Source organism: Channa argus, chromosome 10 (assembly GCF_033026475.1).
Source record: "Channa argus isolate prfri chromosome 10, Channa argus male v1.0, whole genome shotgun sequence".
Lineage (NCBI taxonomy): Eukaryota > Metazoa > Chordata > Actinopteri > Anabantiformes > Channidae > Channa > Channa argus.
In genome coordinates this window covers 2,654,719-2,682,151 of record NC_090206.1, presented here as the reverse complement: position 1 = coordinate 2,682,151, position 27,433 = coordinate 2,654,719, and the positions used below count along the sequence as shown (strand labels likewise).

The 27,433-nt window shown below is 39.0% G+C and overlaps 2 protein-coding genes across 3 annotated transcripts; both read left to right on the top strand.

Moving 5' to 3' along the window:
• Positions 1-701: 701 nt before the first annotated feature.
• trappc11 (trafficking protein particle complex subunit 11) lies at positions 702-17,720 on the top strand. 2 transcript variants are annotated; one of them, XM_067518904.1, is made up of 30 exons: positions 702-1,041; positions 1,787-2,015; positions 2,234-2,403; positions 3,415-3,485; positions 3,740-3,854; positions 3,943-4,042; positions 4,202-4,275; positions 5,110-5,206; positions 5,651-5,784; positions 6,085-6,226; positions 6,503-6,596; positions 6,935-7,014; positions 7,791-7,869; positions 8,069-8,123; positions 8,472-8,617; positions 8,930-8,991; positions 9,156-9,288; positions 9,536-9,666; positions 11,208-11,333; positions 11,400-11,593; positions 11,674-11,822; positions 12,435-12,556; positions 12,712-12,831; positions 12,951-13,016; positions 13,420-13,576; positions 13,665-13,776; positions 13,884-13,975; positions 14,975-15,108; positions 16,565-16,732; positions 16,826-17,720. In XM_067518904.1, the coding sequence occupies exons 2-30, from the start codon at positions 1,809-1,811 to the stop codon at positions 16,868-16,870; spliced, it is 3,375 nt and encodes a 1,124-aa protein (XP_067375005.1). In that variant the 5' UTR covers positions 702-1,041; positions 1,787-1,808; the 3' UTR covers positions 16,871-17,720. The 2 variants fall into 2 exon arrangements, with proteins under 2 accessions (XP_067375005.1, XP_067375006.1); XM_067518905.1 differs by having other exon boundaries at positions 726-827.
• Positions 17,721-18,200: 480 nt separating this feature from the next.
• Positions 18,201-27,130, top strand: spdl1 (spindle apparatus coiled-coil protein 1). The gene is made up of 14 exons (XM_067519453.1): positions 18,201-18,260; positions 18,762-18,923; positions 19,176-19,352; positions 21,042-21,236; positions 21,434-21,583; positions 22,161-22,259; positions 22,366-22,476; positions 22,580-22,720; positions 23,497-23,603; positions 23,687-23,807; positions 25,446-25,512; positions 25,682-25,876; positions 25,979-26,054; positions 26,718-27,130. The coding sequence occupies exons 2-14, from the start codon at positions 18,762-18,764 to the stop codon at positions 26,860-26,862; spliced, it is 1,746 nt and encodes a 581-aa protein (XP_067375554.1). The 5' UTR covers positions 18,201-18,260; the 3' UTR covers positions 26,863-27,130.
• Positions 27,131-27,433: the final 303 nt, after the last annotated feature.

The following is a 27,433-nucleotide window of genomic DNA, read 5'->3' as shown; positions in this document are numbered from 1 at the left end:
CTTAGTGCAAGTGCACCTGTTTAGGAAAGGAAATGTCTGGGGAGTGTTGAGGCCAATTCAGATCAGATAACAACACTGTCAGAGCATCTGAGTGGCTGCTTGAGTTGGACAGTCAGTGTGGTTAATAGTACTTCTTCATATACACTGTCACATGTACACTTTGACTCCAAGCTTCAAAATCTGCTCTGCATCCATAACTATCACAAACACAAATTTCTCGATTTCTCTCAATTTCTACTCCTGTTGTTTAAACTCTCTGTTTTTGCTGTTTCGATCCAGCACAAATAAAAAAATATTTATATAATGAAAAAAGGATTGAATAAATATATATATAAAGCCCTGCAGTGTCCAAGCTCTTCCACATACTAAAATATTTCTGATGCAGCTTCTTAATGCAGTAATAAGAACCATGTAATAAAAGTCTCATCTCACTTTTATTGTTATGTTATTATTTTTCCATGGTCAGTCCAATATTGCAATATTGAATTATAACATTGTTATAATGTAAAATGATCATACTAGCATTTTAGAGTGCTGTGTTGCGAAACAGCCTTATTGTCATAATTACTATTGTCATCACAATCATTGTTTATTTTCTTAACATGCCTTTATAACTATATTAAATCAATAAATTATCCAACCGCAATATATGAATTTGGTAAAAGCCCGTTTAATTTTGAAAAGTCGAACCGGATGTGCAATTCAAGTACTGCCCACAGGCGGCTAACTAGCTAGCTAGTAGTTTGTTGCATTAACAATATCTGCTGTATTAGCTAGTCAATTTTGTCTTTGCTGAGGTTGACACATCCGAGACTGAATGATTAATGGTGAACAGAATCAGGTTTTGTCTAAACAGGCTCAGAAAGCCTAAAACCAAAACTGCATTGACGTTTATTTTCTGGTTAAATCTGCAACCTCGCCCACTAGCTAACGCTAACCGCTATCTTGAGGGGTCTGCTAAGAGTCTGTAAAGTAGAGCTAGATAGCTCAAATAAGATATTACTACTTAATCCCTGTTTTAGTTCAACTGATGCAGATGAGGTATGTTGTTTTTCACATATTGAGTTTTGAGTTTACCAATTGGATCGAAGCTTATGTTGCAAGAATATTGAGAATGCTAACACAACCTGTAATGGATTCACACTTCCGCCTTGGTCTTTAGTGTGTCTGCATAGGAGTAAAAAATATACCGTGTCTCTCGCTTTTTGAACGTCACCTACGTTCGAACATTTTGTTAATGTAAATGTGTTAAGTCTCGGGAACTGTAATAACACACTGGGAACATTGGTAGGGGGCTCCAGTCTGATCAAAATAAACAACTGAGCTGTCACTGTTAGCTGCTAATTAGCTAGTTTGACTCTGTTCAGCTAATGCTAACCCTGAAGTCTTGTGACCTGCAAGCGCTTCCCCATAGGTTCCAGTCATTGTCAGTGGTTCATAAAGCATGCTGATTTCCATCTCCAGATGTATTTTAGTCAAATGCTTTGCCTGGTTCCGTCACAAAATACAGTACAATCCTTGAGCACAGATTAGGATAAAACATAGTTCAGGCAAAAAACAAAAGATGCACGAAATCACGTAAGTTACACAGTAGTCATAAATATACACAGTAAAGAAGAGTAGAGGCATTGCCCCAAGGTAATATGCACTTACGTAAATTACTATACAAATATCTACAAACTGAAGATAGATTTAACAATCTGCAATAAACTTTATATTATAACCCTTTTAGCATTTAATCTGCGAGTTCCTATCCTGACATCTCGTGTTGATCTGCTTTGCGCAGGTACATTTGCTGTTGAACCATCATGATGGCAGGTTCCCAGTGGGAGCTTCCTCCCGAGTTATGTTGCCGGCCCATGGCTTTCGTAGCTCTAACTGGTCTGGATGTGGTGTACAATGCTGTCCATCGCGCCATTTGGGATGCCTTCTGTGCCAACCGTCGGGCAGACAGGGTCCCCATCTCTTTCAAAGTTCTCCCAGGAGACCACGAGTACCCTAAATGTCGTACTAAGGTGAGCAGCGGACAGAAAGATCTTTGAGAAGTGTGTCAAAAAGGAAGACGTGCCGTTATATACCCCAGCAATTGTATGACCTAGAATTAGAGCACAGTTTAAGTTCTACAATGTGGAGAAACATGAAACACAAATGTTGTAAAATGGTTTTTAATCTGAGATTTGTATATGTGGACTTTTTCTGAGCGCTACCAAACACATTTTTCATCTCTTGGTAGCGAACATCCTATGAATGGTACATCCCCAAAGGCATTCTGAAGACCGGTTGGATGAATAAACATCTGAACTTGGTCCCTGCTCTGGTTGTTCTCTTCTATGAGCTGGACTGGGATGACCCACAGTGGAAAGAAAAGCAGTCTGAATGTGCCACTAAGTTGGAAATTGTTAGGTAGGTGTACAAGTTATTAGTAAAGTAATTTACCTTTTTAATCTGAGTTTGCTTGGTATAAATAATAACAGAAATGTATTGTCTTGTGGGCTTGTAAATAGCAGAAGTTGATTAAATATTGATTCTATGCTATTTGTTTGTATTTACACAGTAACAGGCTTTGGCACGTCTTAATTTACAGCAGCTACTTGCTTTAGATAGATTACTGAGAATCCTGTTTGAGAAGCACAGTTGGATTTGTTTAGAATTACTGAATTGGGCAGCATGGTGGTGGAGCACTGCTGCCTCCTGTGTGGATTTTGCATGTTCTCCCCGAGATTGTGTGGGTTTCCGCTCATTGCGCCAATTTCCTCCCACAGTCCAAAGACATGCATGTTAGGTGAATTAGTGACTGTCGGTTAGCCGTCAGAAAATGTCACTGTCAATTGATGTCTGTCTGTGTACGTCTCTCTGTGTTTGCCCTGAGATAGACTGTCCAGGGTGTATCCCACCTGTCGCCCTGTGACAGCTGGGTAAGGCTGCAGCCCCTCCGTGACTCTTAATTCAGAGGTATAATACCTCTTCCCTCAGATAGACAATATTTGGCACAGTCAGCATTGTTTAGACGTGAGTGATGCATCCTACTGCATACAGATAAATGGTGGTGTTGAAACCTGTTTCCCACCTACGTGCAAACACACACAAAACACATTTAATTTGTCCTGTTTAAATCATGTAGAGAAATGTATCTGTACACCTGATCTGAGACGTTTAATAATTTAAGCCACAAGTAAGTAGATCTACAGGTGCGGTAAAGCGAAAGAAAATACTCCTAGTCAGTTAAGTGTAGATGTCACTGTTCTCTCAAACAGATTAAAAAAAAAATAAAAAATAGGTGGCCAAATATACTTGATATATACTAAACACTGACCATAGTAAAGAATGAAGCCTTATCGCTGTATGGCTGACAATATTCTGCAAAGCCTAAGCAGAAACGTCATTTTATCTGCTGTCGTGCTTGTTTGTCTTTAGGACGAGTCTTCAGGGCCGGAACACCAAAGTGGCTGTGGTTTTAATCCAGAAGAAAACTCCTCTACCTCCAGGTAAAGACATTTTCACCAGCAATAATGCCGGTGGATGAAACCGCTGCTGCATTTTACAGTTGTTATGTAATTTTACATAAACCTAACTTGCTTTGTTGCCATTGCAATGAGAGAATTCGTTTCAGACAACACGTAGTAGTTTGTATGTTTGGTTGCAGGTCTGCTGTCATTAAAACACAATCCCACCAATCTTTTCTGTCCGTGACTGGTTCGTGTACCAATCTGAACCCTTACTGTTCTTCTTGTGTGGACAGGAGAGGACCTGGTAGCATCAGAGAGAGCGTCGGCTCTGTGTACCGCCTGTGATCTGTCTGGCAAGAGCCTCTTTGTACTGCCGCACACCGACCACTTAGTAGGCTACATTATAAGGTAGTTCATAGTATTTTAATACTGCATGTTTGCCAGTGGGGCTAGTTCAATTCAGATAACTTCTGTTCTTATTACTGCGATTCTGCAGATTGGAGAATGCCTTCTATGAACATGCTCAGACGTACTATTACACTGAGATTCGTCGTGTTAAATCACACAAGGAGTTCCTTAATAAGACCACACATCAAGTATGTACAACCACACCACAGCCACTAACACAAGTACAGAATGTGCATTGCCACAGTGTACAAAAAAGCTGAGCATGATAGACTAACCTGAAACTACCTTAACTAAAATGGTCCACATCCCTCTGCTTTTCTCTCTTCTCCACCTCCTGATGTTTACAGCTGCTGTTTGTCAGACACCAGTTTAAAATCGCTTTCTTCAGTGAGCTGAAACAGGACACCCAAAATGCACTTAAGTAAGTACAAGGCCACAGATTAACAAAGAAATACTATTGATATTTGGCTCCTGTTTGGAGAAAGCAGAAGTGTCTCCAGAGAGGTTTAATTGCCTCAACTCAACTCCAGATAACCTCACCTGGATGATTGAGAGTCTTTACTGAGATGTTTACAACCAGCTGGCAATGTAATTGTGAAGAAAAGAAGAACAACAACCTTTATTGTCATTGAGCACATATGCATATTGCACATACATGTTACAATGAAATTCATTCTCCGCATCTAACCCACCCCCTGGGGGGAGCAATGGGCAGCCACGGGGCGTTGCCCGGAGATCTAGCACTAAGTGTGTCTCTCAGGGACTGGTAGGGAGGCTGGGATTTGATCCTGCAACTTCTGCATCCCATCTTGCTTCCCTAACCATGGAACTACCAGGCCGCCAAAATATATGAGAATTTGCAAAATTAAATTAGATGTTCATTGCGTAATTAAATAAAAACTCTTATAAATTTGACCTAAAATGTTCAGGTTGCTATTACTCATGAGGTACTGCCATTATATTACACACACTTTTGTTTGGTATTTTGGTTGTTACTGCTTTGCACTTGAAAAAAATAGTAGTATAAAATCCACTTTTATTACAAACACTGAAAAAAATTATAAGATTGAAAAGTTATTTGATATATAACATTTGAATTCTTCAACTTCATGACCTTTGAGCTATTTAAGAAACACGTGCTTTTGTTTCTTTTCTTATTATCTGGCAAAAACAACTCATTGTCTGCTTCTTTTTGTCACACACTCTAGAAAAGTAAAGTGAATCAGCTCTGCAATATTCTTTTTATTTTTCATAGGTACTACAAAACTGCCTACAGTCTTGTCCACGAGCTCAGAGCCCATGAGACCAACATGCTTGAGATCAAAACTATGGCTGGATTAATCAACTATAAGGTTTGGTCTTTGTTGGTGATGTGGCAGGAAGAAATTACCTTTAAGCTAGCGCTAGTGCAATATGTCAATATTTGTGTTTAATAATGCTCGTGGTCCAATATAAATGAAATTAAATCACAGCCGTGATCTAATTTCACAAATGATTTCAACAGGGAATCCATTATTGTCTAATCCTTTTTTGCGTCAAGCTAATGGCAAAATATAGCAAATAAAATAAATGGTTGAGCTTGTTAATTTGGGGACTTGCATCTGCTCTGAGATGTCTGAATCTCTAACTATTGGTTTGGGGATAAAGGTATTAATTGTATTACTAGATTGATAGACCAGATGTGCCCAGATTGTGCAATTAATAAAATAAGAAACATTTAGTTTTATATGTGTGTGTCAATAATGACTAGAAATGTATTTCTAATTTTCGTATTCTTTCTTCGTTCATCTCTTTAGATCTGCCGTCTCTGTTTTCAGCATAACACTCCTCTAGATGCCATAGCTCAGTTTAGGAAGCACATTGACCTGTGTAAGAAGAAGATTGGCAGTGCTGAACTGGCCTTTGAACACGCTGCCTGGATGTCTAAACAGTAAGATACACACACTGCATGTCAACACACGATAAATTCTACATATCAAACAGATATGCATAGTTCATCCTTACTTCTGTCCTTATGAGTTAAGTAGGTCTTAGACTGTGTCAGACCCTGTGAGAACAATACAATTATAACATTAAGTTTTTATAAACGAGTTTTACAACAAGTTACTTTTATAATCAGAGAAGCTTATATGTATTATTCTGTAAAAGCAGAGTAAACTATAAAGGTGGGAGTAGGGAGAATGTATGATTTAATTTTGCTATTTGTCTCTTTATGTGCATTACCTGACAGGTTCCAGTCATTTGGTGAGCTGTTTGATGAAGCCATAAAATTGGGGCTGACTGCCATCCAGACCCAGAATCCCGGTTTCTACTACCAGCAGGCTGCCTGCTACAGCCAGGAAAGAAAGCAGCTGGCACAGCAGCTTTGTCAGGTGATCATACTGCTTCTGCCCCAAACTGTCCAAATGTTACTGTCAGTAATACTACTGTGAGCACTACCACTACAGATAATATTACTTCAGTTACTACTATACTTTTACCATCTCTACTTCTAGTACTTATACTAATAATATAATACAAAAAATGTGCACTACTGGGTAATAAAAGTACTTTTCATTAGTGTTCATTCTGTGGTAACTCTGAGTGTATCAGCACAAATTTATTTAAAAGCTTAAATCTGACAAAAAAACAATGCTTTTTGATTGTAGGCTGCAGTGAGTTTTCCCTCTCCTGACCCACTGGACACTCAGAGTGGAGGACTGGACTTCTATGGACAGAGACCATGGAGACAGGGACACCAGAGTAGGCAAACACAAAGTCTTAATAAAGGAGAAATAGTAATGTGTGTGTTGGATGACATTATTTAGACCACAGCTTCTTGAAAATCCAGCTTTGGTTATGTTGTTTGCTGTGTTATTTTTGTAGCAGTGAGATGTTTTAATAGTTCAGATGATGTTGCAGTGAACAGCAGAAACGTAGTGCTCAAACGATTTTCATTAAACTCTAAAATAGATCTGGCTGTGTTGTTTAGGGACACAAAACAACATGGGCACATCAGCTCCCCTTGTCAGAATAGTTGCTAATGTGGTGTTAGAAATGAGTCGGTGAAAAAACAACCTATGTGTTGTTTGTACCTCCAGGTATCGATCCTCCAGATGCAGAGAAGGAGAAGATAGGGATTCTGGCTCTGCAGATTAAAGAGAGAGATGTACTACATTCTGTAAGTACACAAGCACTAAGTAGAGAACTTTGGCCACATTAGAACAAACTCCACCTTTGGCCAAATTTCAGTTTATATTTTAAAAATCTACCCACCATTTTCGAGTCTATTACAGTGAATGAAAGCAAAAGGGGTTGTAGGTGGAATATCTTCTTATGTCCTATGAATGAGGTGTCTCGTCCCTGGTAAAACAGGGGGCACCTCTAACACTGTTCCTTTTTGTATCCAGTAAGAAATGTTTCAGTTAATAACTCATTCTCTTACCCTGCATGCCTGTAATGCTTTTTATAAGGACTTAAATAAGAATCTAAAAGTGCACATCTGTCATACACAAATGGTCAGAATATTAATTAATAATATTAGTTAAAGTTGGATCATAGTAGCTAATGTTTTTTATTTTTATGGTCAGGAAATATACATAAAATGTGAAACAATTGTGTGGTTAACATAGTTTTTAACTGGCTGGTTAATGGAGAAATACACTATTTTGTTTATTAATAAACCCTGGTTTTGACTCTGCCTCCGAAAAAGGCTTTCATACCCCCTTATGTCTGTAGAAAAAGTTAATGATGTACATCCATGTAAAAATGTGCAGTTATGTCAGCAGCATAAAAGTCTTTGTTTTCACTCCCACCTAGGACAGTAGGATTGTTTTAAACTATTCCAAAAACCAGGAACATATAATGCTGCATACTCCTCACACATCTTTTGTGTTGACACATTTCAGCTACAGCTCAGTTTGTATTAAAACCTGCTTCACTTTATGGCCCCTACAGGAGCTGATCATAGCTCTTCTCAGTAATGCTGTTGCCCAGTTTAAGAAGTACAAATGCCCTCGAATGAAGAGTCACCTCAGTAAGTATCACTGTGCTATAATATGTGAGAATATCAAATGTCCAGAGTTGCCCCTTAGCATTCTGTTCAAATCGAGGCATAAGAATGTGGTCTGTTTCATATAATATGACCGGTGATGTCAAGGACTTTTAAATCAAGATTCAATTTCATGAAGTTGTAGTTTAACCTGTGTCACACTAATTTCCTGGCTGTGTCTCAGTGGTGCAGATGGGAGAGGAATACTACCATGCTAAAGACTACACCAAAGCTCTGAAGTAAGCAAAAAGACATGCTTGTCTGTCCGTGACGATACCACTGCTATCTGATATTCATGTATTTGGTTAGAACAAAATCTATTTGGCTTACTCCACTCGAAGTGTTTTTCATTATCAAACACTCTGCTACTGACCAGTTACAAATAACAATTGCATAATAATAATAACTACAAGCCTTTTACTTTCTTACCAACTGCTGATCGGTAGAGAGGGGGGTGACACTAATGGGAATTGAAGTGCACCCCCATTGTGTAAGCAGGTGCTGTGCATGCAATACAAGCTGCAGAAGTTCTCAGTAAAATGCCTGGAACATAACTGAGTGTTTGCGTTTGTGTGTTATGTTATCAGGCTGTTGGACTATGTGATGTGTGACTATCGCACAGAGCGATGGTGGGGTCTCCTCACGGCCATACTGACCACAGCTCTGCGCTGTGCTTATCTGATGGCCAGTATTAAAGACTACATCATTTACTGCATGGAGCTTCTCGGCAGAGGTAAGTAACAAGGCTGCAACTAAATACTAATCCATTTGTCTTGTTTTGAGTCTTTGCACTTCACCTTCAAATGGCTCGTTTGATATTTTTGATCTGAATTCACATGACGTTAATACTATAAACAACTCACTGGCTTTCTGCTTTGGGGTTGTGTTGGTTGAACCAGCTAAATTATGGCAAAAAAAAATCAAATAACTGCATACAGTTCAGAAATATCAGAGTTGGCTTTCCAACACTGTTATCAGGTGGAAGGATACAGTCTGCATCAATTCTAAACACTTAAGCTAACTATGAAACTACCATGTTTTCTAGCTTCAACATTAAAGGAGGAGCAGAAGTCAAGAATTGAGAAGAATCTCACTAAAGTCCTAATGGTAAGTAGATCGACCCAATCTGGCTCAAATTCTCTGTTAATCACAAAGCCATCCTGTGGAGTTGATAAGAACATATTTGAGGTTAAAAAAAGTGGATCTCTTTGTCAAAGACAGTGTCAAAGAAATAACATTTCCCATTTTCTGTCTCTTTGCTACTTCATCAGAATGAGGTTCCTGATGCTGAGCCGGACTGCGATCAGTCTGCTGTCAGTGCGGCCAGATCACTGTGGAATGACCGCATGGCTCCAGCTGGATTAAAAGAGTTCACTATAGAAGTGCAGGACTACATCCCATTTAGTTAGTAATCGCTCACCATAGTCATGAAATTCTTCCAAAACAGTTTATTTATCTACTTTCTTTGATGCCTTTTAAGGTTCATTGTACAACATTATAAAATCAACAGTAGTGCATTTGTGGCATATAAAAACTATTTTGATGACTGTTGGTTTCATAGCACATATGAGCGAAATTATAGACAATTTAAGAAGATTAATTGTTTCAAATGAAACATGTTTATAACCTTCTTTTCTCTTTCTGACTCCAGTACAGTGTAAGGCCAGGTTCTGCTCTCCCAGTTTCCATGTAGACCAACCCATCCAACTGCAGGTGTTCCTGCGAGTAGACTGTCCTCATCCTGTTTCATTTAACAAGCTGGCTGTCAGCCTTAGTAACCAGGCAGGTTCACACAAACATATGAACATTTACACTGGTGGCATCCTTACATCGCCGGTCAGTTGCAGGTCATGCCGTTTGTCTGTGAACCAGGGTTGTTACGTAAACTAAAATGAAAACTTAACATAAAAACTAATGGATTTGAACATCAAATCAAATCAAATTTTCAAACATATATTTATATAGCACTTTAAAAACAACATCCTGTTGACTAAGGTAGTTCACATACACAAAATAAATTCATAAAAGCAAAATTAAAAAATTTAATTGATAACGAGAAGTAAAGTACAAACGAACAAAAACTCAGAAGACATCAAACTAGGACTTAAAATAAAGTACTCTAGTATGTGCAGCAAGGGCTCAGTTGGTAAAGTGGCTGCCTACCGATCATAGGCTCAGAGGTTCACGCGCTTTTCTTCCCGACCACATGCCGAATTCCTGTAAGTAGTATAATTCCGGGTTAAAAGTAAGTGAGTTGATGATCTGAGGGACCTCGCTGGTTTGTGCCAATAGACTAGTTCGTAGAGGTAAAGTGGTGCCAGTTCATTTAAAGCCTTAACAACAAAGATCAACAAGTCAAAATCAATTTGAATGCAAACCGGAAGCCTGTGAAGAGGCCAAAATAAGGGTTATATGGTATTTGTCAAGAGATGAGCAGCACTGTTTTGAACCATCTGAAGACAAGCGAGGGATGATTGATTAACACCAGAGGACAATGCATCACAGTAGTGATACTGACCACAGATACAGCCAGTTCACTACAGCCATTACAGTGGCTCTCATTGAATTTAAAGTTAAATTTCATCTCTGTAGCAGTGGAAAGATAAACCATATTTATTGAAGATATACCCCAATGGTAGCACGCACAATGAAAACAGAAAGGACCCTTGAGGGATGCCTCAAGGGCACTGCACCAAATGAGACAAAAGGATTCTGCAATCCACTGTATCAAATCTAACTCTCACAGATCCAAATATACCAACGGAACAAAATCCCCGGCATCTCTGGCCAACAGAATGCCTTTAATTTTATTAGTGCAGACAGTGAATGAAAAGTCAGAATCCAGCAGCAGTAGCAAATGTCAGCGATGTTCTGACCAGTTCTAGTCAATACCAACACACTCATCAATCTGTTCAATAAAATTAAGTCAACAAGGTATTTTGAAACAGATTGTAAAGAATCTTATACTACACTTCATCTGAAATGTAGACCTCACATTATAAATTAATAGGACTAAAAATGCAAAGGGCAGCTTAAGTGTTAAAAAGGTTGGTAAAATTTTTTACCGATTATTGATTTACTGAATATTTCTACCACATCACACTGGTCCTTAACAAGTTTTATCCTAGACTAAAATTACTAAAACTAAACCTGAAACTAAAATAAACAAAAAGGAAACAAGAGTTCTGTCTTAATTTTGTTTAAAACATCACAAATGTTGTTTAATTTAAATAATTAACAATGAATAGTATCCTAACAATTTTGAATGACAAAACTCTTTTGTGTGTGTGTGTGTGTGTGTGTGTGTGTGTGTGTGTGTGTAGGAGTACAACCAGTGGTGTGTGGTGGAGTCGTCTGGCAAGGAAACTGTAAGCTTGTTGCCGGGTAAAACAAAATGCTTCAACTTTACCTTTGTAGCAAAGACCGAAGACGTTGGAAAGAAAGTTGAGGTGAGCTGTGTGCGTGTGTGTGCACGTGTGAGAGAGAGGGAGCTTACTAATATTGTGTTCTCTTAGATGACCGGTATTGAGGTGATGCTTGGCAGAGACACTGGCCGCTGTGTGTTCCTGAGCTGGAGAGGAGGAGGTGGCGATGCAGCCTCCGGCCATGAAGCCTTGCAGGCCAGTAGGTCATCGCGCCGCTGGGGACGAAATGTCGAGACAAGGCCAGAGCTGAACTGGGACTGCCTGACTATGCAGCAGAGCACCATGTAAGGCTTGACTGAGACACGGAACAATCCCAGTATTACATCACCTGAAAGAAATGTGATGGCTACTTTTTTGTGTTTAGGATCATCTCCAGAGTCCCCAAGATCTCTGTTCAGCTGAGCCATCAGCCTCCTGCACTCAACAATGAAATGTACTGCATTTACCTCACTGTCCAATCGCACGAGGAGTCTGTGGCAAGAGATGTCAAACTCACAGCTGGCCTCAAACCAGGTACAACTAGAGCTGAAAACAGGATTTTTTAAAGCTAGTCTTACTAAGACTGTTTCACAGTGAACTCTGGAATGTCAGGAGAAGTCAGCCTCAGACACTGTACTGAGTAGTGTTTCACACATGTAACACGCAGCAGGAGATTGCGACAGTGAGAAGAGCCCTCATGGGAGAAACTCCTCTTGTTTTTAGTGTGTGGTTAGCATGCACATAGGCACAACATGGTGGAAAACTTGCTATGGGCTGTGGAAAACAGAGTCACATTTATCTCTGAAATACAATCACTTTAAAATATGAAGCCTCAAATTAGCTAGTATGACTGCAGATGTTTCATTTGAGTCTCAGCTCGTAAACCATGGCCCTCATTACTTACAATATAGTGGATGCTCAGTCAGATGTATAAATAGCACTTAAGTTTCTGTGGAGACTAGCTTGAAAAATCAAACTGTTTCTTTAACACATAGAAATCAGAGTGATATTTGCTCATCTCAGAAAACTTTCAAAAAAGACACTTCACTTCTCAAAGACTTCTCAAAAGGAGATCTATAAACTTCAAATGACAAAAATTACACTGCTGCTATTTGAGATGATGTTTGTTTTTACTGGTCTATCCAGGTCAGGATGCCAATCTAGGCCAGACCACACATGTGACACTTGATGGCTCAAAGATATGTGATGACACTGCACCTGCTTTGCTCCCTGATGTTCCCCTGGGAGATCTTAAACCTGGTGAAAAGGTACTGCCATTTAAAAAGAACTACATTTTTCGAAGTCGTACATGAACCCAACATTTTGTAATTTTCCCGTAGACACTTCTCCACATCTTTTGGCCTTGACACACTCAAACATAGTGACTTAGCTTCTGTGTGTGTGTTTGTGCATGCGTGTCTAGTTGGAGAGATGCGTATGTGTAAGGTGTGTGTCGATTGGACCAAGGGTCTTCCTGTTCCATGTGGGCTACAGCATTGATACCACAGTGGAAGGACGGCAGATTGTCTGCAAATGTCACAAGGTAAAGACCTTGCTGTCTTCTAGCTGCCAGACACAACGAATACGTCCGTATAAAATGTTCAGTGGTTTTCATGTTGCACATTGTTTCTTACATGTTTCTTATGTTCTGTTGTTTTCCAGGATGAGACTGTTACTATAGAAACTGTGGTCCCATTTGAGGTCTCAGCCAAATATGTATCTATCAAGGTGTGTATCTGATGATCCCTAATTGCCTGTAAATAGTCTGCACTTATATAGCAGTTTTCTACCTATTGGAACTTAAAGTGCTTTACACTGCTTCTTATTCACCCATTCACACTCACACACATTCACACCGATGGGGGAGCTGCTATGCGGCTGGCCAACACTCATCGGGAGCAACTAAATTGCGGTTCAGTGTCTTTCTCCAGGACACATCGACATGTTACTGACAAACCAACAGCCATGGGATTAGTGGATGACCGCTCTACCTCCTGTGCCACAGCCACCTTCTGTGTGTGATAGCAAATTAAATGTGTAGCAGAAACCTACTGTATCTTTTGGCTTATGGTTGTTTAGAGTAAAGTACTCGCCATTACTACTGTCCCACTTCCTGTTTGTGCGATTGCAGTTTGAGCCATTGGACCAGGTAGCTGTGGACATCCCCTTCCTATTAATGACAGACATCGTGTCCTCATCTCCCTGGCCTCTTCTGTTGGCCTCCTCCTCTCTGCAACTACTTACTATGGTCAGCAACACAGCACAACTTAAGTCACAGCTACAGGAAGGTACCAAGATAAGCTTTAGAAGTTATTTAACTTTTTTAGATCCATAGTACAGTAAATGCCCTAACTAACATGGCGTGTGTATGTTTAGTGGTTTTGCAGACAGGTGAGAGTGCCAGTGAATGTTTCTGTCTCCGGTTTCCTCCACTGACGAACAGCAATAACACTGTGGCTACAGGACAGTACCTGATATCATGGAGGAGGTACACACACACACACTCACAAAGACTTTGAGAGGGTGTTGCTCAGTGCTCAGTGGGTTTGATTAAGCTTGTAGAGTTCTTAACTACGTTTAATCTGTGTTGGACAGGAAGTCCTCCAGTGCAGACGGTCCCCTCATTCAGACTACAATCACCCTACCTCATGTCATCTTGGAGTCTGTCCCTCTCTACATCCATGCTGGTCAGTATAGAGTATAAACCATTTTAATTAGTACATCAACTTGTTGCAAGTAATTGTAAGGTTTCATCTGATAATTTACATATAATATTAGTTATTTATATGAAACTTATTTATAATTTATTAAGATTCTAACATTTCAGTTTCCTAGGTCATTATCACTCTATTTGTTTGTGAAAAATAATTTACCCCTTCGAAATTTAGAGATGACAGCAATTATGGTTTCAAATTTGGAATTCAGGGTCGTTGGGATTTCACTAATCCTGACTTTGAGTCTGTTGGGCAAGATAAACTGATGACCTTGCATTTATAGCTCTGTGTAAAGTTTAGCTTTTCCCATTAGAGAAGGGGCAAACTTAGCAGCAGAAAACAGTAGTGTAACAACACTGGGGTACAAAAGGGAAAAAAAGAATGTGATAAATGACTAAACTAAACATTTGTCAAGACAGAGGTTTTTCTGTCCTGTCTAATCGCATAGAAACTTAAAATTCAAATCTCATTCAAAATATTGAATGAGTAATGAAGCACCAGAAGACAAAAATTAGAAAAATATTACAAAATATATAACAGGCTTGTATTGTTAATTCTAACATCAGATTTCCTTGACACAAAGTTAAACTTGGGTAGGAAGCTAAAACACACTGTCACAGTCGGCACTTGACCTGGGGACCTTCTAGCTCTGAGGTGGCAGTACCAGCCAATCCATTACGGTTCTCCCTGTGAAAAATACCCATATATTATATTAATGTGGGTATTTCTATGGATTTCTTATGAAAATACAGAAATAGTATCCTCCTACATACTTGTGCAGCTCTTTTATGCGAACCAAAGAGATGATCTGGGCATACTGTAGAATGGGGCTATTCACCCCGTTAGAGGTCAGTGTATCAGGAAAATGGTTTAAAAAAGGTCTGATATATTGTTAGACCTTTCTGTAAATGATTTCTGTCTTGTGTTTTTTTTTTTTTAAACATTTCTTTCTTAATCTTTGTTTTCGTGTAGATTTACCATCGTTTGGCCGCGTCAGAGAGTCTCTTCCAGTTCGATACCACATAGAGAACAGAACATCTCTGGTGCAAGAGGTGGAGATGGCTGTGGAACCTTCTGATGCCTTCATGTTCTCTGGACTCAAACAGGTAGAACTGCGCTCATTTTATGTAAAAAAATGAGGCACATAATGGTGACATGTCTACAGTAGAGTTGGTTGAGGGCCTGATGACTCAGTGGTAGAAGGTTACGGGATACAGAAGGCCACGGGTTTTGCGACCTTGGTGCCGGTCCTGAGCCAGGACAAAATACGAGGGTTGCGGGTGATGGGGCATCATAACTCAAGCCAAATTCAAGGTGTGGAACACCTTCTTTTGTGGAGACCCGTAAGGGACAAGCCGAAAGCTTGTTGGGTGTTAAAGGTAGTACTGGTTATTGACCAAATTAGAGTTATGATTCACGTTAAATCAATCTGTGTCAAAATGTTGGTATCTACATGGAAGCTAGGAGCTTATCTGAGCAGGAGAGTAAAATTTACATGAGACAGACCATGTGACATCCCATCTGCAATCTGCTGTGACATAACACACAGTAAAGGCGACAGTGAGCTGAACGTTGTCTAAAGTGTGGTTACACTTTTCCAAATCCACAGAGAAAACACTCTCAGCACTATTTCTATTGCAAAATGCAAAGCAGACCATGGCAAGACATTTACCCTGATGGAAAAAGCAGGTTAAACAAAAAGTGCATTCAAAAGCTGAAGCTGTATATCTGCACATTCAATTTAAATTTTAGTTTATTTTATTTGGTCTACACCTAAGCATATACATTCATACCTGTTTATAATCTATAATCTCTTCCAAAAGTTTAATTTCAAGCATATACATCCACAAATAACTTGATTTCTCCATAACTTATCTTGGAAGCATGGGTCACTGATTTTAGCTCTACAGTGACAGAAGGCTGCTATCTGATCTGATTTGTATTGTGTGATTGTGTTCAGGCTGAGAGAAAAAGTGAAGTCACTGCTATTTACAAATCAAACTGTCTGAAGGAAATAAAACATAGTGAAAAGCAAACTTATTTGGACATTTCCAGAGCATGTTGTGTTAGTTAGCATTTAGTCAGACTTTGCAGCATCACTCCAATTTGCTGCAGTCTCTTCTGTACACGGGATCATTATACAGTCCAAAGTCCAACTAAAACTAAAACTAACGCAACGTACTCTGCAGAAGTCGGAGTAACATAACATTTACATGCCCCAACTTTGGTGGGGTATGTAAAGTAGTTCTAAATAGATAAGAGTGTTGAAATTGTGAAGTTATGACTTATTTTTATATATATATAATTTAAATTTGTACAATAGTATTACAGGGGATAGTAACTGTAACTGACCATGGTTTCACTGACTTTTATATATAAACTGACAGTGTTTTAACACCTTTCCACTTTTAGACAAATGTGGTGAATTTTTAGCCGTATAGATTTTAAAGATATCCAAGTCTAATTGGAAACCAGATTTTCAATTTGATTACAGTTTGTCATCTAAAGTAATGAATAGACGGACAAGAAGCACTTATACCCTGTGTGTGTGTGTGTGTTAAGGTGCGCCTCCGTATCCTCCCTGGCTCAGAGCAGCAGATGCTGTATAACTACTACCCGCTGATGGCTGGTTACCAAACACTACCACAGCTCAACATCAGCCTGCCCCGCTTCCCAGCTACTAACATGCACACACTGAGACGCTTCCTGCCCCAGCGCATCTTTGTCAAGGTAACACACACACCACTGGCTTATCCCGACACTTTTCATGTGAAGCTAGTCAACATTGTTCTAGAGTTTAACTTTGTTTTTGTTTGTCCTCAGCCTCAGGGTCGGCAGCTGGATGATGCTTCCATTGCTGCAGCTTGAGAAGAACACAATGTTAACTGTAAATATGAGAACAAAGCAGGAGTGTGTAGGTTGTGGCAGATGTATATTTCCTCAAGAATGATTATATTAACACTATTTGTTTTACAATGATCTGTACAAATACACCAGGAGAACCACCCGTTGACCAAACATCAGGAAACCTTTGTTTCCAGTGTTTCTGTCTTTATTGTGTGAATGTGATGATGTGTTTTGAGCATAACAGCAGGCTGGTGAAGGAACTGATACACTGATGTTTATCATGTAACAGCAGTAATCATGAATTAATCTTGTGAAAACTATGGCAATGTGGGTAGAGTTTATTACATAAAACTGAATGTGATGAAGGTTTGATTAAATTGGAGTGATTCAAAACTAGTTGTGTATCGTTTACATTTGTTGTGTTAATAGACTGAACAGTGTTTAGCTTTGTATAGGTTGGTCTTTTAAGAAATGTGTGCACAGTATGAATTACTGATTGATCCAAAAATGACTGGTTAGAAGCACCAGAGAGAGACTCATCATGGTATTAGGATTTAAGTAATCATATGTCTACAGTATTTAGTAAAAAGCAGCCACATCACACAAACATGTACAGTGGCGCCTGTTTGTGCATACACTTTTCTCTGTATGGTTTAATTTCTAAATTGGTTTGAAGGAAGTGATTATTTATGCATTTTCAATTTTGTAACACAGGTGAAAAACACGATACCTTTATGTTTGTACACTTGTGTGTTAGACATGCTGCATTTCCAATGTCTAAATTGTTACTCTAGACTTGTTCAGGCCACAGCTGAGATGGAAGGTCCACACATTAACAAGTCCTATATTAATAAAATCTCAATAAGCATCATTGGAACCTGAAGTGTCTTCTTGTTGGGTTGTCAAGTTAAACTGTCCTGAAACGTGCTGGCAATATATTGTGGGTTAGCTTTACCAGTGAGAATTTTACATATGCATCAGCCTTTGTTGCTAAAGTAAAAGGATGCAGACCTTGTCATCTTTAAGATCAGCTCTGCTAAATAACTCCCTTAATCTCTACCTTAGCATCCATACAAAATCTACTCTGCTCATTGCTGCATTCACCTTCGTTTCTCTCAATCTAATCAAATGCAGTGACATTCGGTGATCCCTATTATAAACCTAATTTAACCCTAACACCAGTAGCTTATAAGATAGGCCTATAGTTTTAAAACTTAAACCCTAATCGACAACAAACATCAAGGACTGTAACGTCAGAAATTGGCTGCTTGGATTCACCACACAGAACCGTAGAGATCCCGCCTGTCCAATCAGAAACAAGTCTCGTTGAGTGGCGTGTTGTGTCGCGATAGTTTTCTGTCACCGGATTCAAACCGTGGCGGTTTGAGAGAGAAGTTTGGTCGTGGACAAGGTAACTAAACATGTTCATATTTAACTTATCGTTGTTTATTATGAAGCAATTGTCCACATCTGCTTTTTGCATTCTCTCATACTCTCGCCTCAATAACAGTTGTACAGTTAACGGCTACTGTCAAAAACGAGTACGTTAGCTCGAGCCGCGTATCAACGGTGGTTAATGCTAACGTTAGCTAAGCTATCGCTAAACAAGAAGCATCTGTTGACAGCGTTGAGCTGTCAGTCAGGCCGCTTTTACGTTTCTGCCCATGGCCCATCATTTGTTTATACGTGTAAACCAGGCCACTGTACTAAAATGACATGTGAAACGACACAAATTGTAAGTCCTGCAAAAAGGAGAACACTTTGATGCAGTTATTATGCATGAAATATATTACTTAACTCTTGCGTTAGGCGAATTTTTTAAAGAAGTTTTACAGAAAGATCAGAGCCTAGTTAGCCTCTTCCTTTAAAAATAGGTTATACAAACATCCCTTGTTGCTCTGCTCTTAACCAGATGACAGCAGAAGAGGAGATCCAGCTGCTGAGGAGCCAGCTGAGGGAGCGGGAGGAGCAGGTTCACCAGGCTGCTCAAGCCGGGTTAGCTCTCCTTAACCAGCAGATGGAACTGCAAAACAGACTGGATGAGCAGAGAGTTGAGATGACCAATGCACTTGAGGTATAGTGCAGCACTTTTGGATTTCAGCTTTCCTAAATGAAGCTAGGTACATTTCTTAGCTTTTGAGATATTTACTTCTGAACGTTCAACCATCACCCAAACTCAAACTTTAATGTCAGTATTTTTTTAATATCAGCTGGTTCTACAGGACAAAACCGTTCAACTGACAAATTATTGACAGTGAAATCTTTTGACTATCCAGACTTGGATTTAAACATCTACACCTGTCTTTGAATGGTATGTTTGTCATAGGCTCTCGAGCAAGACAAGTACTCCCTGCACAAAGAAGTGGAGCTAAAAACTCGGATGCTGGAGTCACTGCAGTCAGACTACGACTGTATGAAAAACCAGCAAAGACAACACCTGCAGGAGCAACAAGAACACCTGGAGAGGAGTCACAACATTGTTGTTAATGAGCTCAACAACAAGGTAGATTAATCTGTCGCTGTTCAAGTCTGGTCTCGAGGTCAAAGCCTTAAAATAGTCAACGCTGCATTTATGGTTTTGTTAAATTGGCTACATATCGCTTTATTAATCTTCCTTAATGTTATAAGCTAAAAAACAGCCAAATAACTTTTACCGTTTACCTTTACGTTACCTTTACTCTGTCTTAAATAGAAAATATCATAAGACCATGTGATAATAGAATAGTTAATTAACTTCTTTCTGACCACATCAGCATACAGGTTTTTGAGCCAAACCAACACAATCAGTGATGAAAAATAATAAGCAAATGCTAAACAAACAAATTAAGTAGTTAAAAAACATAACATGAATGAAATATTGGTTTCACAGTGGTATCTGTGGTCCATATTTTCAATTCAATTCAATTCAACTTTATTTATATAGCACCAATTCACAAAAAAAGTCATCTCAAAGCACTTTACAGTATAAAGTCAAGATTATAAAGATGTATAGAGAGAACCTAACAATTCCCCCTTGACCAAGCCTTAAGCAACAGTAGAGAGGAAAAACTCCCTTTAACGGAAGAAACCTCCAGCAGAACCAGGCTCAGGGTGGACGACCATCTGCCTCGACCGGTTGGGGTGAGTGGAAAGTGAAGAGAGAAAAGAACAGAGCAACAACAAAACATCGGGCAGATTGGTAGGACCAGTAGCTGCACACTGGAAGACACACAGCTTCAAAGCTGGGGGACACCTGCAGAAAGGGACAGAGAGAGGGGGACAGAGAAGAACAAAGACAACTACGGGAGAGAACACACAGAGTTAATGACATACAGTGGTGACAATTGCGGGGTTAGAGGAGAGGAGAGATGATCAAGAGGAGGAAAGGAGCTCAGGGCATTGGGGGGTGGGTCCCCCAGCAGTCTAAGCCTATGGCAGCATAACCATAACTAACTATATGCTTTATCAGAGAGGAAGGTTTTTTGGTTTGACTTAAGAGTTTCCCTCATTGCTTTTGGCTCAGTCTTTCATGACACTTGCTGTGTTTTAAAGCTCATGTAATTTTACTGCTCACTTGTAAATATGCCATTACATAGCTTTATTAGCAATATTAACAATAAGAGGAAATTCTTATCATGCGAAGACAATAGATCTTGAACAGTATGATTTGACACAGCCCTAGTTGACACTTCCTTTAACACTAGCAAATGTCTAAAAATACCACATTTAGTAATTAATTCACAAAGACACTTCTTTATCAGCAATCCAGTTGTAGTTGTCATTACATTAATGATTCCACCTAGCTATTAAAGCTGCTAACATTAAGTTCAGTGACTATTTCATTTCAAAATAGTTTCTTTACTCTCAACTTGAAAGTGTGCATACAAAAGGTGAATGAAAGTCCACCCAGTGATACTGAAACACTTCTAATGTAGTAACACCTGTGTTTCTTAGACTATGGCAAGTTCCAATGTCTGAGGTGAAAAGGGTCCAACACAATGGTCATGTATGAGATGTTATAAATATTAACACCTGTTGTTTGGAGAAGATGTAAAAGCATTTGTGTACATGTCATATAAACAGAAACAGAAGTCACTTCTCTGTCGAGATGAACCCTGCTGTGCGAGGAATTAGTTTATGTCCTTCGGTATCTCACAGCCAAACCAAGTTTTTCATTTAGACACAGTAATCAGTCCCTATATGTTTCTGTCAGGTGCTGAGGTTGCAGTCAGCTCTGGAGGAAAGTCATCTCTGTGAGAAACAGCTGAAACACAAACTTGAGGTGCTGACTGAGACTTTAAACAACAAGATGGAGGAACTGCAAGCTCTGAATGAGCACACTCAGAGCTCTATGACGTCTGAGATGATGGAGGTCCAGATGAAGATCATGGATCTGGAGAACATTAAGGCAAGGGGACCTAATTGCTGAAACTCAGTGTATCTGGAGTGCAACTGTTGATTGTTAAATGTGATTAACTGACAAACTTAATACTTCTAGTCATCTGCTAGGTTCCAACCTATTTTCCAGTACAAGTACAAGTTTGCTTTTCTTTCTCAGATGGAGCAATATAAGGAAATGCTGTGATTTTACTTTATCTTTCTCAGGTGGAGCTGGAACAGACCTTGCAGGTGTCTCAGTACAGAGAGCAGCAGCTGGAGCTGACTAATAGCAACCTGCAGCGCCACCTGGATCGAATCTCAGAGGAGAAGGAGGAAAGAGAAAAGGAGGCTGTTTCCTGGTTCAATGCATTAGAGGCAAATATCGAACCATTTACCTACAGAAAGAAATAATGGAATGAGAAGAGGTGTCCGTCATTCGGCTCCCTTCAGTAGCTGAGCCGAACAACATCTCTTTTTAACAAACAAAAACTAAACTGAGGAAAACCCTTGGTCGGCTCATACACTCCCAAAACTATTCTAATCTATTCCTAAAATGAATGTGGAGCTTCCCAAATTTACAAAGTCTATGGTTTTTTTCTAGATTAATTTCATTATTAGTAGCATAATCAAAAGCACTGCAAGGATCATACTTCCAATTAGTGACTATCGCTCACTGATTATGATTTTTTTTGTGTGTGTTTTTAAACATAAACATCCAGGTTAGATGACATCATACTACCCAGGAAGCAGAGTATTTCAAAGTATTTCAAATTTCAGAGCAGACACAGCCTAGAATTTGTAATTTTTTTTTCTGATTTCTGCTACATACTTGCTTAATATGATTACCCTTCTATCACAACAACAACATTTAAATGGAAAATGACAAAGAACATAATATGGCATTCTTTAGGTCGAACCCTGTGAATATCTTCGTGTCTCTTTGTTGTGACAGAAATCTCGGGAGACGAATCGAGACCTCCAGATCCAGTTGGACCAGATTCTGCAGCAGGCTCAGGATCCCAGCAGCAAAGGCAACTCTCTTTTTGCTGAGGTAAAACAAAAAGTGCAGCAGTTACGAGCAGTATTGACTGGTTAAGGGAAGTTAAAGTAAAATACAAAAATCTATGCCTGCGTTGTGCATATGTTCTGTAACTTAGTTGGAGGATAAACGTGCCGAAATGGAGAGACAGCTCATCAGTACGAAGGTCCAGTATCAGTCCCTACAGAAACAATACGCCTTCAGCAAACAGCAGCTGCAGCGCATGAAGGTACTGTATTCCTGAAGTTAACTGGAAAAACACATCAGCTACAAACAGGCACTGTCTTCCTAACTGATCCTTACTCGAATGACTCTGTGGATGTGCTCTGCAGGTTCAAATAGCTACCCTGATGCAGCTCCAAGGATCCAGGGCTGACCCCGCTCAGCTGGAACGACTCCAGTCTATGCTCTCTGAGAAGAACGGGGAAATCCAGAATCTCATGACTAAACTGCAGAGGCTGGAGAAGGTGGAGGTGAGTGCTTCCTAACCTACAAGTCTATCAGCAGGTTACAGGAAAACACTGTTGGTCTTAAATCTGAACAACAGATTATATTCTCTTTCTTCTTACTGAAGTGCTAAACAAAACATAACAACGACTTAATTGGAAAATTGCTTTCTTTGACCCAAGATAGACAAAGTGCTCTGGAAGAAACAAGACAAAAGGTCGATTTATACTTATAATTACAGGCAGTCGTAGGTGGCAGAGGCCCAGATGTGCACACGTCACAAATCTCAGTGTTGATCGAAACGGGAATAGAACTGGAGAATAAAAGAATGGAAAAAGTCTGTCCAAATGATTTTATATAATATTTATATATTTTGTTTTATATATTCTATTGTTGTACTGCTCTTTTATCCAGTCTTTCTAAAAAGGATAAGAAAGCGCTGGGTTTGATAGCATACTATTCTTGACATGGGTCACAAACTATTTGGTTAAGAAAAATTAAAATAGTTTCACAATTTCCCATTTGGACTTTGAAGTGTCCGCTCCTGTTATCTCTTAAAATATTCATAAGTTCATTCATTAACAACAAACGACAGGACATTGCAGCTCCGCGTCTATCAAATTCTTCACATCCTCCTCTGAGCAATGACTGCAGAAAACAAGGGAACTCCAGGGAGTTCACTTTGTGCTCTCTACTCCTGTGAAATTCAGTTCAGTAGACCACAACGATCGTATGTTTACGTGGATCGACGGAGACGTATAATTGGGGCTTTACGCCATAAATGTGATGTGTGTGCGTTTAGATGGAGTTGAAGTCTCAGCCAGCTAATCCTGCTCCTGGAGAGAGCAGTGGCAGTCCAGATGAAACCTACTACACTGACCTGCTGAAAATGAAGCTCAACAACACTGTGTGAGTGTAACTCAGGATGCTGCACTTCATTTGTGTAGTGTTGGATGCCTGTTAAAAAGTGTGTGTATGTTTTTCATCCTCAGTAAGGATGCAGAGCGTCTAGGAGATGAGCTTTCCCTGCAGAGAATGAAGTCTTTGTCAGAAAGCCAGAGAGCTCTGGAGTTGGAGAGAAAACTGTTCACAACTGAGCGGCTTTTTAAACAGGTAAGAGGCTGCTCTGTCTCCTCCCGCTTCCTGTCACATGTGTGTAGATGTGGGTCATGACGTTGAACAAAGGAGATTTTTAAAGACCTTAGAAAAAGAGTTGTTGAGGAACATTTTTCCAGCCTGGTGAACAACAGAATTTGGACTAATGTCAGTGTCATGAGAACTCAAACAGAACATTGAACAACAAAGGCATGTGAGGCAGAGTCAATGGAGAAACCTCAGAGTTTCAGCCCAGTACACCAACTAAAAGCACTGCATACAAGGTGTTGGGACTGAGAATGTCGCTGTTGAATGAACTATAATGTTCCTTGAAGCAAAATGGTTATTTTTGGCTGTAACAATATAATAAAACTTAATTTATTTGAAAGGACTTGGGTTGCAGGTTCACATAAGACAGATGAACAATTCTAATTTATCTCTAAGCTCATATGCAGTAAAGAGACATAATATATAACTCGAGTATAATTTTTTTATGTCGTATGTATAACTTTGATAAAATGCTTTCATTACATAAGCTAAGTTAGCTTAGTGTCAGGACAGTAGCCTTTTTTTGCAGAGTTCAGTGTAACTGCTCTGCATTGAACTCTGCTGACACTATATTACTGACACAGCACAATACAATCTTCAACCTTAAACCATAGTAATTAACTATCAGCAACTGAATTTAGGGAATCAATCTTTATAAATTCAAACACTTCTAGCTATAGAGAACAATAACAAATTATTAACAAATCATTTTCATGTTCTTAATAACAAGTAACAATCATGATCTACTTTTACTGTGATACTGCGAGATTGAGGTTAATAATTTGCTACATGTTGCCAATTAAGTCTGGAAATTTCCAGAATTAACAACAACTTCACAAATTTACAGACTGAACCAAATCTAAACAGCAATTTGTGTGTAGCAGGTTGATTATTATACTCACAACATTTCATGAACACACAAATACTCTTAACAGTCAGGCAGCAGTCACTGGGTGTCATTATTACTTCTGTCCACCAGAGGGTACTGCTGAGCTTTCCAATTCCTTTTGGTAGCTTTAACTTACTGTCATTTTTAATTCATCATATTCATAACATTCTAATATTTAAAAAATAGTAATTTCATTCCCTGTTGCGTAATTTTGACATTTCATTTTCTCCCAAAACCTGGCGCAAATGTTTTTGGACTTCGATCGAATTTCGACTTCGAAATTCCATCACACTTTAGGTTGTACATGTGTAGAAATGGAGAAATGTTTAAAGGCTTTGCAAGCATTTAAGCACCACTCTCTGTGTTTGAGGTGATGCAAACATGTTTATTAATGCTGTTCTGTTTCAGCCTGTGTCTTTTAAGTTAAACACCCAGTGATCCATGATGGCATGTTAGCAACTGTTTGGGCGTCAGAACAAACATACACTTAATACTTTAGCCTTGTTTTAGCCCTGAGCTGCTGTTAGGGACTATCATAGCTGTGTAAACAGTAATATCCTGTTGTCCATATGCAAACAGGACAAATATTCCATCATCGTCTCTTCTCTTGGCCCAAGTTTGCTGTCCGTCTTTCAAACTTTTATAACTTTGTTCAGTGGGAATTTTGAATTGTTGTGTAATATACTGTACGTAGTACTGTTTTGTTGTCACTGCTGCAGGCTCAGAGTGACAAGATCAAGCTCCAGCTACGAGTAGAGGAGCTCCAACACAAATATGAACCTAAAGGTAAATACAAAGAATAAAACCTAAGTTACATTTGTGCGTTGGACTTGCAGTATGTCTGCTGATTCACAAACATCATATGATTTGTTGCTTATAATAACACAGATGGAGATAAATGTTAAATGTTATAGTGTGACTGTAATTTTGCTCATGTCTTGCAATTTCTCTCTAGATGCAAAAAAGAGTGTAATTCAGAAGAGAAAGAAAGAGAAACTTCCTGTGGATGTAGTCCCCTCTTCTGAGGAAACCTCGCTTGACAAGGTTGAGCAGGTAGTTGCTGTGGTGATGGATGTTTCTGCAAAACCTGAGGCTGGCAACCCCCCTACAGCTGAGGTGGTGGACTGCACAAAGGACCTGCGCATCCAAAGTGAGGAAGACTGTGAAGTGATGCAGTGACATCACAGTGTGCACACTACAGAAAAGCAACACAGAGTATTAAATGCTGACGTTAATTATCCTCCTGTTACAGCTGTAGAACCACAGCCCCGGCCTGCAAAGAGTGTAAAGATCAGAGGAGACGAGCCTCTTGTGATTCCCACTCCAAGGTCAGTGAGTTTACTGTGAGCACTGGTGAAGATTTTATGTACTGGATTTCACAAAACACGTCTAATAAGTTCAATTGTATTCTTGTACTGTTGAGTCAGCTCTTGTGTTCAGTCGGGAGTTCTGTTAAATGTCATTTTAGTTTTCATTCTACTCCTCCTTTTATGGGCATTGTATGAATATATGGTGATAGTTGGTGTTTTTATGAGTAGTAATTTAATCTGACACTGTTAATATACAGATGTGGATAAAGTGTCATCCAATATTATCTATTTCATATTTAATGGAAAAGATGTATGTTTCAGTGTGACTTTCTTTTAAATATTTAAAAAAGCGATGTTTACAAGCTTCAGGGTAGATGACTCATTGTAATTAAAAGTGGTTTGTTTCAAGTTTTAAACATTTTTAGATTTTAATAGCAATGGATTCTGATGGGTGAAATAAAGCAAGAGACACATTTACTGGACTTGAACAGGAGATTTTGCAATCACATAACGTCCTCTTTAAAAAAAAACTGCAGGCAAAAATGTACGTTTCAAATAGGAGTAAATCTGATAAAACTCTGATTTGGTTCAAATTAATTATGGTTTGTACACTAAGTGTAGTTGATTTAAAAAATAAATTCTGGTGAATTTAACAGTAGAGTAATATTTGTATTTTTGCAGCTCTCCTGTGTCTGACTGTAAAGAGAGGGTGATGGAGGAGATCCAGCAGCATAACAAAAAGGAGGAAAGAAGAAAGAAACAAAAAACCGAGATGATTCACGTCAGCTCTAAAAGCAGCACAGAGAACCAGTGTGCTCAGCAGTAGGCCTCGTCTGGAATGTATAAATATGTACACTACTCTGACTTCTGAAGATCTTTTTATTTCTGTATTGAAATATTTCTCTTTTTACATGCAGTTATACTGTTTCTGTTATCATTTGTGATTATCTGGCAATGTATTTAAATTGTACAATGTTAAAACATTTGCAGCATTGTGTGTCCAGTCTTTTAAAACTTATGATCTCTGTTAATTTTGCACCTGTAACTTAAGCTGCAATAAACTGCAATAAATAAATTTACAACTAACAAATTGATGGGAATTTGTACTATGTGGAAGATTCAAACTAATGACATTTTTGCACAGAATTCTGTGGATTTTGCCCCCGTCACTTCCATAACAATGGCTTAAAGCACCACGACTCATTACAGTAAATAAAATTAGTTGAAGGTAGTTATTTAATAATAGATATGTGACTTCGCACAGAACATAAATCACACTGGTGCTTTGAACAGGGATTTTAACGGTATATTTAAAGACCAAAATAGTCGACATTACAGCTTGTGTTTGTCTTTAAAAAGTAGTATCATTAAATGTGATTTTTACAGACAGGTACTTG

Bases quoted from the DNA above. Each gene is read 5' to 3' on its own strand.
- trappc11 (XM_067518904.1), top strand. From the start codon at position 1,809: ATGATGGCAGGTTCCCAGTGGGAGCTTCCTCCCGAGTTATGTTGCCGG. The intron at 2,016-2,233 runs GTGAGCAGCGGA...ATCTCTTGGTAG, and splicing joins ACCCTAAATGTCGTACTAAG to CGAACATCCTATGAATGGTA. The intron at 8,618-8,929 runs GTAAGTAACAAG...CATGTTTTCTAG, and splicing joins CATGGAGCTTCTCGGCAGAG to CTTCAACATTAAAGGAGGAG.
- spdl1 (XM_067519453.1), top strand. From the start codon at position 18,762: ATGACAGCAGAAGAGGAGATCCAGCTGCTGAGGAGCCAGCTGAGGGAG. The intron at 18,924-19,175 runs GTATAGTGCAGC...TGTTTGTCATAG, and splicing joins AGATGACCAATGCACTTGAG to GCTCTCGAGCAAGACAAGTA. The intron at 21,237-21,433 runs GCAAGGGGACCT...TATCTTTCTCAG, and splicing joins TGGATCTGGAGAACATTAAG to GTGGAGCTGGAACAGACCTT.